Consider the following 15350-nt stretch of genomic DNA (forward strand, 5'->3'; position numbering starts at 1 on the left):
TAAAATGTTCAAATATGTAAGGTGATACATTATAATATAAAGTTTATATTTTAATTAAACTTTATTATATAAATTTAATTTTGAATATGATTCAAAATTAATTTTGTGAGAGATAAAATATTTGAATGAATTCAAATATTAATTTAACGTGAATTGGTTATGAGAGAAAAATTGGCCTTAGACTTAGCTTACGGCGACCTGCTTTCTCGCACATGTTCCAAGCCCAGTAGGTCCATGATATGTCTAGTTGGTTTGGTTTACTTGCATGTACTCGATCCTCAAGAGAAGCAAGAAGAAGACCCTTAGATCATACTCTACCATGAATATATTATTATAACTTTATCAACGATATAATTGAAATTCCACTCTTAAATTTAAAGCTTTCACACATTTTCACTCTAGGACTCGAGCATCAGTCATCAAAGTGTGTATGACAATGATCATGTTGGTGAAAATATTTACTCTTTGTTGGCGAGATCGTTCACATTCAAACAAATTCACCATTATTATTATCAAAAGCAGGATCAAATACAAAGTTATTTCCTATTAAAAACTTTGATCGGCATTATTGTTTTTCTTTTCCACTAGACAAACTACTTCATCTAAACGTATAAGATTATTCCAAATCAAACAAAATTGTAGACACTAATCAAATCAAAAGACTTTTATGGAGCCCATACCATTACATAATTAACCATAAAAACGGAAATGAAAAAATGGAAAATGACATTTAATTTGACAAAATGAAAAGACTTTATTCCCTTTGTTTTGTAATATTATGACAACTTTTGTATTATTATTTAACTCAAAACAATTAATTTCATTATATAATGTTTGAGTTGGTGCATCACAGCCACACAAGCCCTACCTCTTATAATCACAAACATTTGATTACAAAATATGTACTTACCTTTTGAACTTTCTTAATTTCGTGGTTATATACCCTATTGCAATTTACTAATGTTTAACTTGAGAATACATAGTATTTAAACTTTCAAACATTGAGACAAGTAGTAACATAAAATATACTTAAAAAATTATGAGTAAATAAAGAAAAAATAGAGGAATAGTGCTACATGGATATATAGTTGTTTTGAAATTTGAGAGAATGTGTAGCTTAGTTTTCGAAATTATAAATTTGTTGGTTTAATTGCGAGTCATAATAGCAATCATGAACACATAGTTGGTCCTTATTGGAAAATCAATAATAACATTTCTAAAGAGTGGGTGAAGGATTTTGAAATTGAAAAAATGGCCATTGTTTTTCAATAATTTTTTATAATTTTTTAGTTTTTTAGTTTCACATAGGGATGTAATCGGGTTAAGTTGGGAGACATTCTCAACCAACTTATATTTTTGGGTTATTTGGGTTAGCAATTCGAATAACTCGAATTAAGTTTCCAATCCAACCTGAATAATATAGGTTGGTTGTCGGGTTGTGTTGTTTTTTTTTTAAAATTCTAATGGTTGTGAGCTAAAGAGACCGAGGAAGAAGATGACCGTTGGATGGTCATCAAAAGCTGAGACTGAGATCTAACGGACGACGAGGAGAGGGAGGAGACGACCAAGAGTCAGACGAATGGAGAAGACGAAGAAGAAGATGAACTGAAATATGAGATTTTGGATAGAGATACGGTGAGGTGGAGAAGGAAAACGCGAAGTCTCATGAATGGAGAAGAAGTGGAAAGGAAAGGGAGAACACAAATGGAGAAGTGAATAGGAAAGAAAAAACACGAATGGAGAAGGAGAAGAGAGGATAGGGAAAACGTGTGGTGGCGGCCTCTTTAGTCTTTACTTCTTAACCTAATTAGTCATAATTAAAAAAATAATATATATATTAATTCGAGTTAGATTAGGTTGATCTGAATTTCAGCTTGAACCCGATACCCAACCCAACTCGAAAACTTTTAAATTTTTCAATCCAACACAACTCATATTTTAAATCAACCCAACCCAACTCATATATTATGAGTTGGATAGTTAAGTTATCAGGGTTATTCTTACACCCCTAGTTTCACATATTTAACTGAGTTAGTTGCCTAAATGGCAAGAAAAAAAAAACATGTATAACATATGGATAAAATAATTGCATATATATCATAGAAAATAGTTAGACTAAAATACCCGCGTCCAACCACCATTTTTAGGTGTTTCTTGTCGAATTTCTCAAATTGAAATCTATCACCGATAGCATCTATGAGTGAAAACAATTGTCACTGGTAGCTTTCAATTTGAGAAATTATTATTTCACACCCTTCTTCTTAATTTTTTTTTATGTTGAAAACTATCATTAATAGCTACAATTAGTTAATATCACTAATAGTTGTTATCGGTTGTTATCATTGATAGCTACTATCAATGATAACTTGTCACCATTACGAGTAATTTTACTCGATTTTCTTAAATTGAAAGATGTCATTGATAGCAATTAATAGTTGTTATACGTTGCTATCACTGATAGATGCTATCAATGATAGCTTTTAATTTGAGAAATATGTTATCGGTTGATATAATATAATTAACAACGACTATTAGTGATAGCTTTTACCACTGATAGCCATTAAAGGGTAGAGTAACTTTCACTTGAAGAGATATTATATTCGAAACTGCTATGTGTGGTAGCTTTCTGTTTGAGAAATGTGGTATATATTAGTTGTCATCACTTATATTTTCTATCAACAATGTTGCTATCATTTGATATTCCTAATAGCTACTATAACTAATTTTTCTATATTGCTATCAACATAAAATGATATCACTAATATTATCTATCAATGATTGCATTAGAAAAATATCGGTGATAGCAACTATAATCAATACCAATAGAAATATATTTTTTATAAATGATATCTCCTTGGTAAACATACCAAAATTTAATTGATGAGGTTTAACTAGGTTATCAATTGATATTTTTCATAACTAATAGATTTTCTTGGTGATAGCAACAGAATGATATAATTGATAACATCTATAAGTAATATTTTTAATAGGCTACTATATATCAATGATATCAAGGTAATGCTACTATAATAGATATTAGTGATAGAAGTCATCATCTGACAACTAGAGGAGGGAAAACTGAAGGACGAAATTGATATTTTAAAACAACTTACTATATGACTAGTAAAAATTGTTATTTCCTTTTCAAAAAAAAAAAAATGTAAAGATTGTTGCCGTTATATTTATTTTCTAATTTGTGTGCAATTTTATGGCTAATTTGACCATTTTGGTTGATTACAATGGTTCTTTCCTCATATCAAAGTGGGCTTTGGAGCCCAAACACACTGGTTGAAGTGGGTCAGATTACCTTCTTGGATCCATCTTTTTATTTATTATTATTATTTTTTATCTTTTTCTTTCCTTCTAAGACAAGATTTAAAATATTGACACCTAAGAATAGGAAGATATATATATATATATATATATATATATATATATATATATATATATATATATATATATATATATATATATATATATATTTGAAAAAGCTATGATAAGAAGATATTTTAAAATATTATTTAAATAGATAAATTAACCTTCTATACTTTGTAAACAAATTAAATTATTTTTTCGAGTATTTTGATACTTATATTTTATGATTTCTTTTAACAACATGATGGCAATGTCGCTTCATCTCGTATACCAATGTCAAATATGTCAAAATTAATCTCCACCATCAACAAAAATTTAATACATTCATGCCCCCTTATGACAAACATACTTAGTTTTCTTTTCACTATAAATACTTTTTAAAGCACTTAAAGTCTTCTTTTGATTTAGTAACAATTTTTAATTGACTTTCTTACAGAATTAATTCTTGGGGATTTTCTAACCCAGTAGTTTCAATTTTGTATTCTAGACGAAAAATATTCTTTTAATAATTTGATGATAATTTTAATTTTCAACGTAAACCAACCATAATTTCTACCCTATAAATAAATTATATATCATATATTTAGTTTTGAATTTAATTAAATATGTTCAAGGCAAAAGCATCAAATATTATTTTAAGACCACAAAAACCTAATATTCACAGATTAATTGCTACTGTCCAGATCGCCTCAATACAAATACAAATTCAAGTTCACTTCCCATGAACTAAATTTCTTCGAAACACCATCTTTGCATCTCCATAGATAAAGAACAAACCAAACAAGAACAAATCACTGTCATCAATACACAACAACGTAGCTTTATATATAATAATATTAAAAAAAAAAAGAGTCAAATTTACAAAGAAATTTCGACATTTATACACTCGAAACTTTCTTCTCTCACACACTAAAATATAAATTTCCATTCCCAAACGTTTCACACACACTTGTATTACAATGTGTGTATATATATTCAACAAACACAAATAATGTGTAGAATATATATTTTCAAATAAAAACCCTTCAATCTCTTTCAAACCTAAATGCCACACCACAAATTTCTATACAAAACCAACAACCAATCAATCAATATATATATATCCAAAAAATTTGTATAGAATTAGGTTTATATATATATGAATCACAAAGATGGGGAAGAGAGAGAACAAAAAGGGAAGGGTTTTTGAATATTTGTATATTTAGGGTTTGAAGAATGAAGAAATGCAAGTGTAAAGAAAGTGAAGGGAAAGAAGAAGAAAGGCAAAGAAGATTTGATCAGAAATGGAAATGACTTTAGAATGGGAATTATTATTATTATTATTTAATAATAAATTAGGGTTTGAAAATTTGAGGTCAATGGAGAAAGAGGTTTGTGTTCCAAGCAAATCTGGTACAAATATCATCTCACTTCTTGCACTTTTCAATTTTCCCATGCTCATTTCCTATCAAAACCATATCACAATTTTATTAATTAATTCAATATTACTAATCACATTATTTTACTAACATCATTTGTTTTCTAGGAATACATAAGTGGATAATGTAAAAATTATAATCTATTTATGTAACTAAAAAAAATTAGGAAAAAAAATCCAAAAAAGAAACGAAAACCCTAACAAATTGAATCTAGGGCTCTATTAGATTTGATGAAAATTTTGGCCCCATATGGTGGCAACTTGATTTTTTTCATTATTTTTAAAGATTAAATCTATACACATATCTTTAAATTAATTATTTTGTTAAACTTTCTATTAATGTTTTTAAAAGCCAATCCAAAATTTGGAAATTTAAAAAGAATGGTTTTTGTACTTCAACCAAATATTTATTTGTCACTAAAACAATTTTCCTCTTTTTTTAAAACTGTTATTTTATATATAGTTTGAAAAATTGGGTTGAGCTAAACACTTTAAATAAATATAGATTAAGAAAATAAAAAAGTGGTAATCAAACAAAATAATATAAATAATTTAAAACAAAAGATAATATGATTAAGTGGAGTTAATAAACAAAATAGTCAGGAATGGAGGAGGTATGAATGAACAACATACCTGGAATTGTTTGCCAATGGTGACAACAATGGTATCAGCAGCAGCATCAAAGCAACGTGTATATTGTTTTTGTTGATGACAAGAATAACTCACATAAAATTGGCAATGTTCTCCTGGAATTTCAAGCTTCATCATCACACTCTCATCACCTTCTCTCTCACTTTTTGAAATTTTTGTATTATGATCATTTTCCCTTTCAAATATATCATTTGGACGATTATTATTATTATTGTATCTGTAAATGCTAAACATGGTCTCTTTTTTGTCTCCTAATTTCTCCACATTCTCTCCCATGAATCCACATAATATCTCACTTAATTTCTCCCCAATGCCTTCTAGTTTTCTTCTTATTTTCTCCATCTTTTGGCTGCAAATGCAAATCCAACCGAATCAAAACAAAAAATCCGATCAAAATATAGTTAAATAGTTCTTAGGAATAGAAAGAATTCGAGTCAAAATCCAACCTTTTTTTAAAATCCTAATTAAGAATTTATTATACTCCCAAAATTTTAAACCCAACTTAAACAAGTGTAGAAATTGTAACAACATTTTATGGTTCAATTTTTACAACTGTATAACTTTATAGACCTTAATTAATTTAACAATCTTATAAGCTTCAGGGTGTAAGGCAACTAACACCATTACTTATGGTAGATTTGTAATTAGCCAAAAGAAAAAAAAAAAGAAAAAAAAAAGAAAAAACAAGAAAACAAGAGTTTCCTAAACTTGCTTAAAGTTTTTTCAAAATTAGTTTTCTAAAGTTTAAGAAAAGAAATCAATTACATTATTGTACACTAGGTAAAATATACTAAATATATATTTTAGTTTGTTTTGACAAATTAATATTAAGGAAAAAAGTTGAAGTTTCTAGTTTTCTTCTTTTCTTTCTGGTAATCTAATTACTTTATTTATACCAATTCTAAAAAAAAAAAAAAAACAAATAACATAAATAATAAAATTTAAAAGAACCCCTCAAGCAAAACGACTATAATGAATATTTAGGTGGCAAAGTAAAATTGTGGCATACACAATAAAAATATTTTTTAGATTGACATGAAACAACTAAAAATTGTACGACTATATATTTTGAAAATATTATATCTATGTGTAACAAACTATATAAATACAGAGTTTGTATTTCTTAAAAAAAGGATAATATATATTATGTAATAATAAAGAAAATCTTTTAAAAAACATTTCCGTAAATAGTGGGCCTTACTTGGGCCAGTTTACAGCTAAGCCCAGTCCATTTTCAATGATATCGGAAACAATCAAAGTCATCGGATGGTATCGGAAATTTACCTGATTTCCCGGTTCGTTTCGGCCTCTACAACTGTATTTCCCGACACCTCGCTATCATTCAGCCGTCGCACCTGCAAAATCGCCTCGCGATTTCCGTCGTCCCCGTCCCAGCTCCGATCATCAACTCCCTTATTACTATCTTCCAATACAGATACAGATTTAGCTTGATTGACCACCGACAAAACCTCCTCCCCGGATATCCCATGATTAACGATCCGAAAGGCCCCGAATTCATGAACGGAGCGAAGCATCCGCGCGACCACGTCAGCGCAACCGGAAGAAACTAAGGATTGGAAATCGAGGACGGCGGGAGCAGGATTGTGGGCGGAGAAGAAGCGGGATTCGGGCAAAGAGAGCTGGGGGAGGTGAGTGGAGTTGTCGAGGAAGGTTTTGAAGGTTTCGTTGGCGGCGGAACGGGATCCGGTGCCGGTTGGGATTGGGGAGGGCGGGGGAGCTGGGATTGTTAAATGGGATTGTGTGCGTAAGAGAGACATTTTTCTAATGGCGAGGGTAGAGGGTGGCGGCATTTTTTGAGTTAATTAGTTTGATTACTTATATATATATATATATACACACAAAATAGATAAATAAATAGAAAATTGGTTTTGAAAGGCCCAATTGGGGCATTTATGGCGTCCTACCCACGTTTTGTGTCTGTTCCCTTCATATTTATCTTTTTCTTTTTCTTTTTTAATTCTTTTTTATTTTCACTCTTCAACTTTCATTTCTTTTCCATAACTAATCTATTTTACCTATAAACTTTTTAAATCTATATCTTTCCTATCCAAATTTTCAAACATTATATTTATGTTTCATAACAATTTTAAAATAAGCTTAAAATCTTATTGTTTTTTCATCAATTATCCAACATGTTAATTAAATTAGAATATTAGAAATTCAAATTTTCCACTACCACATAATACATATTAAAAAAAAGAATCTATAGTCAAAATTATTCAATATTTCTTCAACTGACTTAATGTGTATATAATCAATATTGAAGTCCTAAAGTTGTATCTTTGTTGAACTCAAAAAAAAAAAAAAAAGATGGATTAAGTTTGTTAGTGTAGGAGAATGATAAGACCTTGGCCTATTAAATGTTCCAAGATTATCTAAGAGTCAGAACTATTCGTAATTAACTCCATTCAATATATTTAGCATATTAGTTTTATTAAGGGTACTGATTTAATTATTATTAATGTAGTATATGGTTTGAGGGAACTAAATATTGGTTTTAAAACTACATATATATTTAGGATATATAAGAAATTTGAGGGGAATATATTCTCTTATGAGCTGTTTTGGATAGCAATCCTATTAAGATTCAGCAAAAGTAGAGTTGGATATTTGGTTCAAATTCTTTTGATTTTGGAAATTCACATTTCACTTTACCTTTTTTTTCTAAAAATGAAAGTAATTCAAACCTTGTTGTTAATGTGTCGCTTTTACAATGCTTTATTTTAGTTTTGCTTCTTCAAAAAGTTGCAAAAGTGGAGTTTTATTTGAGAAAATGTCACAAAAAGTGGCTTTAACATGTATGTTTAAAGTTTTAATAAGTCATAAAATAACATTCGTACTCAAAACAAATATATGGTCAGCCAAATGGTGAAGTTTGATCATTTCCTTGCACATATGTTGCATGATTCAGCTTTGTTTTTCAGAATGCATAATTAAGTACTTGTTAGACAACAAAATTTTCTTTCACATTTATAAAATATGTCAAAATATATGAATTTAGTTGAGATTACATTTGAATGAGATAGATCTTGAGAATATGAAAGTATGGCTATTAAGGCTTTAAAAAAAATTGAAATTTACTACCTAGGTTAAATTGTAAAACTTTAATTTAAGCTTGTTTTGCTTGAACCAATTATATGTCAGTAACTTTTTGAAAATATGCATATTGTGAGTGAAGACAAAGTATGTTAAAAAAATTCGTGTTGATTTGTGAGAATATATATAGCGTTTAATGGTAAGAAATTGCTTAATAAAGTCTAAAGATGACGTTGTTCGGTAACAAAAGATGTAAGAAAACCGAATTGTCATCTATATTCTGAATCCTAAATCTCGAGGTCGGCTAGAATGTAATTTTTCAATAGCTCTAATTTTAGAACAATTGTACATACACTTGATAAAATCCAATTCGATCCCTTAAACATTTAATTTAATACTAAATTATCATTCCCATGGTGATTAACTCTTCAAAAGTATACAATCTCTTTACAAGTATTTCTAGCCATTAATTAATTAATGCACTTATAAAGCTTGGAACACTCAATTATATACTCTTAAGATAACCTTTTCCTTTTACACATAAAAATGCATTGAAAGGGCAATACTATTCAATCATATATATATATATCCATGGCTTTATGTTTCACACGTTTTACAAATGTAAAACATAATTACTACAAGCCCCAAAACACAATTCAGTTTCCTTTTCATTTATTTATATACACAAATCCTCAAATCCCACTGAAATAATTCATGAAACTTGAACACATTCGATAATAATATCAATTTTGCTATGGCTTTTGGTATCCAATATTCTCCATTGCACCCACAGTATTGAACAAGCGCTTCTTCAACAACATCTCTACTAAGTACCGGTGCAACGTCTCACTACGAAGGTTCACCATCGATTTCACCCTTGTAAGTCTAGGCGAGTTATTTGATCGAGATCGACTCTCGAATACTTCTCGATTGGGGATAATTTTATTGTCCTTGTGCCTCAAATGGTGTGAGTCTATCTTCATGGTTGGGCAAAATCTTGTAGGTTGTTTGGTTGTTGAGACATATTGAGGCTCTCTTCCTTTGATATTTGAGTCATATTCATACTCATCTTCATTGTTTGAGTAAAAACTTAAATCAGAGTAATTGAAGGAATTGAGAGAGCAACAAGAACTTGTATCATCCTCTGCATTTAAAACCAACCTCAAGAGAATTACATTTACGAGTGTTTAGAACAATGTAATATTTGTTCTTTTTTTCATGCAGTGAAAAACACTTGATGCTTAAAATATGGGCTTCCTACCCTTTAAAGGTACTTCTTCTAAATGTTTTAATTTGGAAGGATGGAAGAGAACATAACCCTACTAAAATTTATAAAATCGAACATAGAATTTTATCCAAAAAAGTAAATAACAACTAAGATTAGTTATTTTTGGTAATCCAATTTGTTCTTTCTTTTAAAATGAAATCTATCGTCTCTTATTTTATGATAAAGTAATATTGTTAATTCTTAGTCAAAATTTAAAAATAAAAATATGTTTTTAAAAAACTATATATATATTTTAAAATTTTCAAAACTTACTTTAGTTTTTTTAAAATATTAAAATTTTGGCAGCAAAGAATTATGAGAAGGTATTTATAGGCTTAATTTAGTAAAAGTAAAAGTAAAAAACCAAATGATTAACCGCTTGGACAAATATATCCCACGATGATACAAGAATGAAAAGGGTGTACCTCGAAACCACTCAGTAGTATTAGAAGTGTCCTTCATCCCTCCAAAATAATGATTGGGGTTCTCACGGGAAGAGTAGAAAGCATGAAGAGAATCTGAGGAGGAGCCATGAGAAGAGCCGCAATAATAGAAAGGATGTGGTGTTGCATAGTTTTCGTCGTCATCGTCATTGTCGTTATCGTTGTCGCCATCGTGATCTTGTTCATAGTTGAAGCTATCTTGATGTTGGATTTTTGGTAACTTCCATTCCTCCCAATCTGGAATCAATGAGGATATCTCCTTCTCTATCATCACAGCTATCTCCAATGGATCCCAATCACTGATAATTTCCAACTCTTTAACCATCTCGGTCGCAACGTCGATTGTAGTGTCGTTTAAGATGTCGAATGCAAAATATACGTTCTTAGATTTACCTATATATATATATCCGTGTATAATAATCAGTTTCTCCAAATTATTGTTAATGTAATGTACTCAAAGTTGAACAAGATCAGAACTCGTATTTACCGTTCTTCACTTTGATCTGCACTTTAAGGAAAATTGAATCATCCTTGGGATTGATTGATCCTGAAATGGCTAAATCTGTTCTTCTTGCCATTATTGATTTCTCTGGAGATAAAGATGAAGACAACAACTCTTCATTGTGAGAGGCATTGTTAGCGTTGGAAGGTGCTAGAAATGGATCAAGCAAGAGCTCTCTAGCAGACACCCTCTTTGAAACATTCTCCAAACATTTTCTTACAAATCTTTGGGCCTCCAAGTCTTTGATCTCATAGAATGCATTTGGCAATTTTCCCTGCCAATTTCTTTATTAAGTCCAACATCTTATGGTAAATTATCAGTTTGTTTTTCAACTAAAATAAATTTTGATCCATATTTTTTAGAAAATATTTTTTTTTGGTCATTTTTCTTATGTAACTATAAAGTGAAATAATGAAATTTGTATACACGTGCACATATACTCATTTCTTGCTTTCAATTCTTGCTATTTGTCAAGAAGACGGCAATGGAGAAAAAACATGTTAAAATTTGAGGAAAAAAACTCCACAGACATAATAACGAGAGTGCGAGCAAACAAGCTTGTTTGACTTACTGAATAAGATAGCAATTAAGAAAGGTGAGAGTCAAATATCAACATAAGTATACAATTATATGATTTTAGTTGTATTTTACTCTATGATGTGGTGTAACTAAATGGATATAAAACTTGAGTTTCCAAAAAGTACTATCATATTTCATTTGAACTTTGTTTAAAAAAATTATGGATACAATTTTCTCGAAAGTTTCAAACTACTTTGTTTCCAAATCGACACTTGAAAATGGATCAAACTTATTATAATTTAATATTTTTTGGTTTAGATATAATAATATAGTAATAATATTGACTTACTGAAGTGACTTTTTTGTATATCTGAGCAGGATTAAAGCATTCGCTATAAGGATACTCCAAAGTAAGCATCTCAATCATACACATCCCAAACGAATAAACATCCACAAGTTCATTATATTCCTCGTCATAAAGTTCTGGTGCCATGAACTCTGGTGTACCTACAAAAAAATTTCAACATAACCATTCTTAATCAAACGTTTTGACATTATTTTGAATCGTTGAACATGCAACCATTCTAAACATACAACAATATATTGTACCATTGTAGAAATATGAAGAGGCCTTGTCATCTCAATATCGAATTTAGAAGTTTACCTATGACACTATGAGCATGTTGAGAATCATGAAGGATTGCTGCAAGTCCAAGGTCACCAATCTTAACTTGCCCAAGATGGCCATTGATGAATACATTATCACACTTTAGGTCTCTATGGATTATGGGTGGATCATGACCATGAAGATAAACAAGACCATGTAGGATTTGACGAGCCCAGTTCTTGATTGCTTCGATGTCGATGTTTCGATACTTTTGTCGATACCTAATAGCATTGATGATCATCCCTCAATTCAACACAAAAACGAAAATTAACAAAAACATGAAGGATATATGGTTGAGAATTAGTTAGTACTCTCTAAGGGTGCCAGATGTGAACATTTCTGTGATGAAGTTGAACGTTCGGCGATGAGTATCGATCCAATAAGTGTAGAATCGGATGATCGAGTCGTGGTTGAGGTTCTTGAGGAGATGAACTTCTGAGTATAAGCGTTGTAGTTCTTCAGGGGAATGGAAGACATCTTTGAGATGGACTTGGTTCCAAGCCACTTCAATTCCAAGAACCTCATCGAAGCCTTTATATACTGTTTTCGTGGCTCCTTTGCCTAGAATTTCTCTAAACTGCACAATAATTAATATATGAAGCATCCAACAACTATATCATATTTCATAAATAATTCTTGTAGCTCACCTCTAGCCAAGATTTCAAGATTACAATTTATTCGTTAATTAGTTATAGAATACGATATCGACGAGAGGTCTACAAAAGGTTTGAATATGTCCGCCTTTGAATATTACATTGTATTATTGAAAAAAGAGTTAAAACAAAATGAACAAAATGCTTAAAGTTCACTCTTCTCCTTTAGATATTGGTTGAATATTAACAAATTGAGTTGGTAAGAATGATAGTTGTTGGTTTGAATATAGTTGAATAGATCCAAATAGATGTTTTTGAAATAATCTTTTCTTCAATTTAAAGGAAAAATTAATTGTTCGTCCAATACCAAGCATAATTCAATACAGAACAAAGTTTTCAATATATCATTTATTACATTTTTATTATCATATAGAAGTTTAAAATCATGATTTACCATTTTTATAACTTGGTGTGCATAATTTATACAAGAATGTTTTCAAATATATATATAAATCATAAAAAATAACTTTTTGAAATAAATACAAAAACAATATTAATAGATAAGATGGAATTCAAGAATTTATTCCCTTTTAAAAGTAATTAATAATACGTGCAAGAAAATGGTAGGTATTGATTCAAACCCTCCTCATTAAAACAAAATTTCAACTTGGAACTTTCCTATTATATATCATTTTAGAAAGGAAAAAACAGAAAATCTTACAAACCCTTAATCTGTACAAAAAGAAATATATATAATAAAAGAAAATATTAAGACCAAAAATAGAAACGACGACTTCAAAGTATGAGCTAAATTGTGATAAATGATAACTTAAAAAAAACAATCCATTCTCGTCCTATTTTATTTCAAATATAGTTAAAAGCATTTATGTAATTAGTTTTTACACCTTAGCTTCTGCATCAATTTGCATTAATGATGTTGTAAATAATGTAATGTATTCCTTCATATTTTTACACACCATTTGATCATTTGTCAATTTTCTAACTAAATTTGAAGGCCAAAAAACAACTCTTTAATGACATATTTTTAATTAAAATTTTAACCTTGCTTTTCATAGTCTGGAAGCATTATTGAAACCTACCCTAAACTTGGAATATTTATTGTATAAATATTTTACTGGAAATATATAGATTGATTATAGAACATAAAAGATTATAGAACCTTAAATTTAAAAAATAAATAAGAACTTACCCGTCCATAGCGACCAGAAGGATCTGTTTCAGCATACCCAATATTCGATTGTGCCATTCTTTAATTTCTCTTTTAATTTCACAAAACTTTGAATCAAAATAAAAACACAATATTATTATGTATAAAGAGAGAGAGATCAAAAAGAAAAGAAAAAGGGGGAAAAAAAAGAAAATAGATTTTGGAATAATAAATATGGTTTAATTTATGCTAGATGATCCGAGGCTTCCCTTGATAGTTTTCATTAGAGAAAAATCCAAATAAGAACCAAAAAAGGTTTGAGCAATCAACACAAATTAGCTTAATCCAACTCATTTCTACTACCCCACGTGAAAATTTGTGGTAATATTTTGAAACCATTTGTAACTCTAAATTCAAATTCAATAAAAATATAAATAAAAACCCCAAAATCACAAACACACACAAACCAAATGATCAAAAGCTTAATTCTTTAGAAAAAGAAAAAAAAATCAAAGGTTTTGAAATAATTAGATCAAATAATTTGAAATTGAAGAAGAAATTAGAGAAAATAATCTGAATTTGAAGAATCTCTGGCTTCTCTTTGCTATATTCATTTGTGGGTTTCTGAGAATTCTCTTTCAAGAAAAAAGAAAAAAGGAAAGTTTTTATTTCTTTGTTTTGTGGGGTTTTTGAAAGAGAATAATTTGGGAAATGAAAGTTTGTTTTGGAAACCTGTTGAATTATGGAAGAAAAACGATGAAGAAGAAGAAGTAGAAGAAGTAGAAGAGGAAGAGAGGAAAGAGGAAAGAGGCGTTAATTTTTTAACGGAACGGATGACGTCTCTGTTTTTGACGGAGTCTATGCCTCGCTGGTGTTAGTTGACGGTGACGGGGTTGATATTTTAATCGGCAGGCTTGGCTTGGCTTGGCTATTTTTCGGCTTCTAACTTTTGGTAAATTAGAGGTTTAAATATATTTTAATACAAACCCTAAAATTTTAAACTTTTAATTAGCTATAGGCAAAGAATGAAATGAACCCATATTAAGATACCAAATATTAACACCCAAAGTCCATTGTGATTCTTTCAATTTGAAATTTAGTGATGATTAAAATAAAATTAGAAAATTAAATACATGGAGATAGATAGAAAGAAAACAAACCAATTGTAATTGAGTCGTTATGTAACGTAACTTAGATCTCATTTGATAACCCTCCCATTTTTTTAGATTTTAAAAATTAAATTTATATTTTAATTTCTCACGATGATTTAAGAGTTGAATTCTTAGCTAAATTTTAAAAGCTAAAAAAAGAGTATGTTTTTGTTAAAAATAAATATATGAATTGATTCTTAAGATTAAAAAGTAGATGATAAAGTAAAAAATTTTAAAATGAAATGAGGATAAAGGATATTTATAAACTTAAATTTTAAGAATTAAAATTAAAAAATCAAATTGTTGTTGAAGGAAAGTGAGTAATTATTATGGAAAAAGTAGAGAGTTTAAAACTGTGGTTGAGAATTTAAAAAAGAAAAAAAGCACTTGAAGAAGGCAGGCAGCAGGTGCTTCAATGGCATCTCAATATAAATTAAAGATTGAGCTTAGCCGATTAATTAAAAATTAAATTATGAATAAACAAAGAGAGTAATATTCATAAGATTTAAGCTGACTTTTTTAAAGGGCCAAAGAGTGAAG

The 15350-nt window shown here is 29.3% G+C and overlaps 2 protein-coding genes across 2 annotated transcripts; both read right to left on the reverse strand.

Annotated features, from left to right (window-relative positions):
• Positions 1-4008: 4008 nt before the first annotated feature.
• LOC101207912 lies at positions 4009-7258 on the reverse strand. Its single transcript, XM_011655417.2, has 3 exons — positions 6728-7258; positions 5426-5792; positions 4009-4819 (listed from the first exon to the last, which is right to left on the reverse strand). Exons 1-3 carry the CDS (start codon positions 7252-7254, stop codon positions 4577-4579), a joined length of 1137 nt encoding a protein of 378 aa, XP_011653719.1. The 5' UTR covers positions 7255-7258; the 3' UTR covers positions 4009-4576.
• Positions 7259-9026: 1768 nt separating this feature from the next.
• LOC101207665 (probable serine/threonine-protein kinase WNK5) lies at positions 9027-14399 on the reverse strand. The gene is made up of 7 exons (XM_004142686.3): positions 13702-14399; positions 12210-12475; positions 11896-12119; positions 11581-11738; positions 10698-10986; positions 10193-10603; positions 9027-9644 (listed from the first exon to the last, which is right to left on the reverse strand). Exons 1-7 carry the CDS (start codon positions 13756-13758, stop codon positions 9253-9255), a joined length of 1797 nt encoding a protein of 598 aa, XP_004142734.2. The 5' UTR covers positions 13759-14399; the 3' UTR covers positions 9027-9252.
• Positions 14400-15350: the final 951 nt, after the last annotated feature.

Source organism: Cucumis sativus, chromosome 4, assembly GCF_000004075.3.
Source record: "Cucumis sativus cultivar 9930 chromosome 4, Cucumber_9930_V3, whole genome shotgun sequence".
NCBI classification, from domain to species: domain Eukaryota; kingdom Viridiplantae; phylum Streptophyta; class Magnoliopsida; order Cucurbitales; family Cucurbitaceae; genus Cucumis; species Cucumis sativus.

Excerpts from the sequence above, each read along its gene's own strand:
- LOC101207665 (XM_004142686.3), bottom strand. The coding sequence starts at position 13,758 with ATGGCACAATCGAATATTGGGTATGCTGAAACAGATCCTTCTGGTCGC. Across the intron at positions 12,120-12,209 it reads ACATCTGGCACCCTTAGAGA|GTATCGACAAAAGTATCGAA; the intron begins GTACTAACTAAT and ends CAATGCTATTAG. Across the intron at positions 10,604-10,697 it reads GCAGATCAAAGTGAAGAACG|GTAAATCTAAGAACGTATAT; the intron begins GTAAATACGAGT and ends ATATATATATAG.
- LOC101207912 (XM_011655417.2), bottom strand. The coding sequence starts at position 7,254 with ATGCCGCCACCCTCTACCCTCGCCATTAGAAAAATGTCTCTCTTACGC. Across the intron at positions 5,793-6,727 it reads GAAACGAACCGGGAAATCAG|CCAAAAGATGGAGAAAATAA; the intron begins GTAAATTTCCGA and ends TTGCATTTGCAG. Across the intron at positions 4,820-5,425 it reads CCATTGGCAAACAATTCCAG|GAAATGAGCATGGGAAAATT; the intron begins GTATGTTGTTCA and ends TGGTTTTGATAG.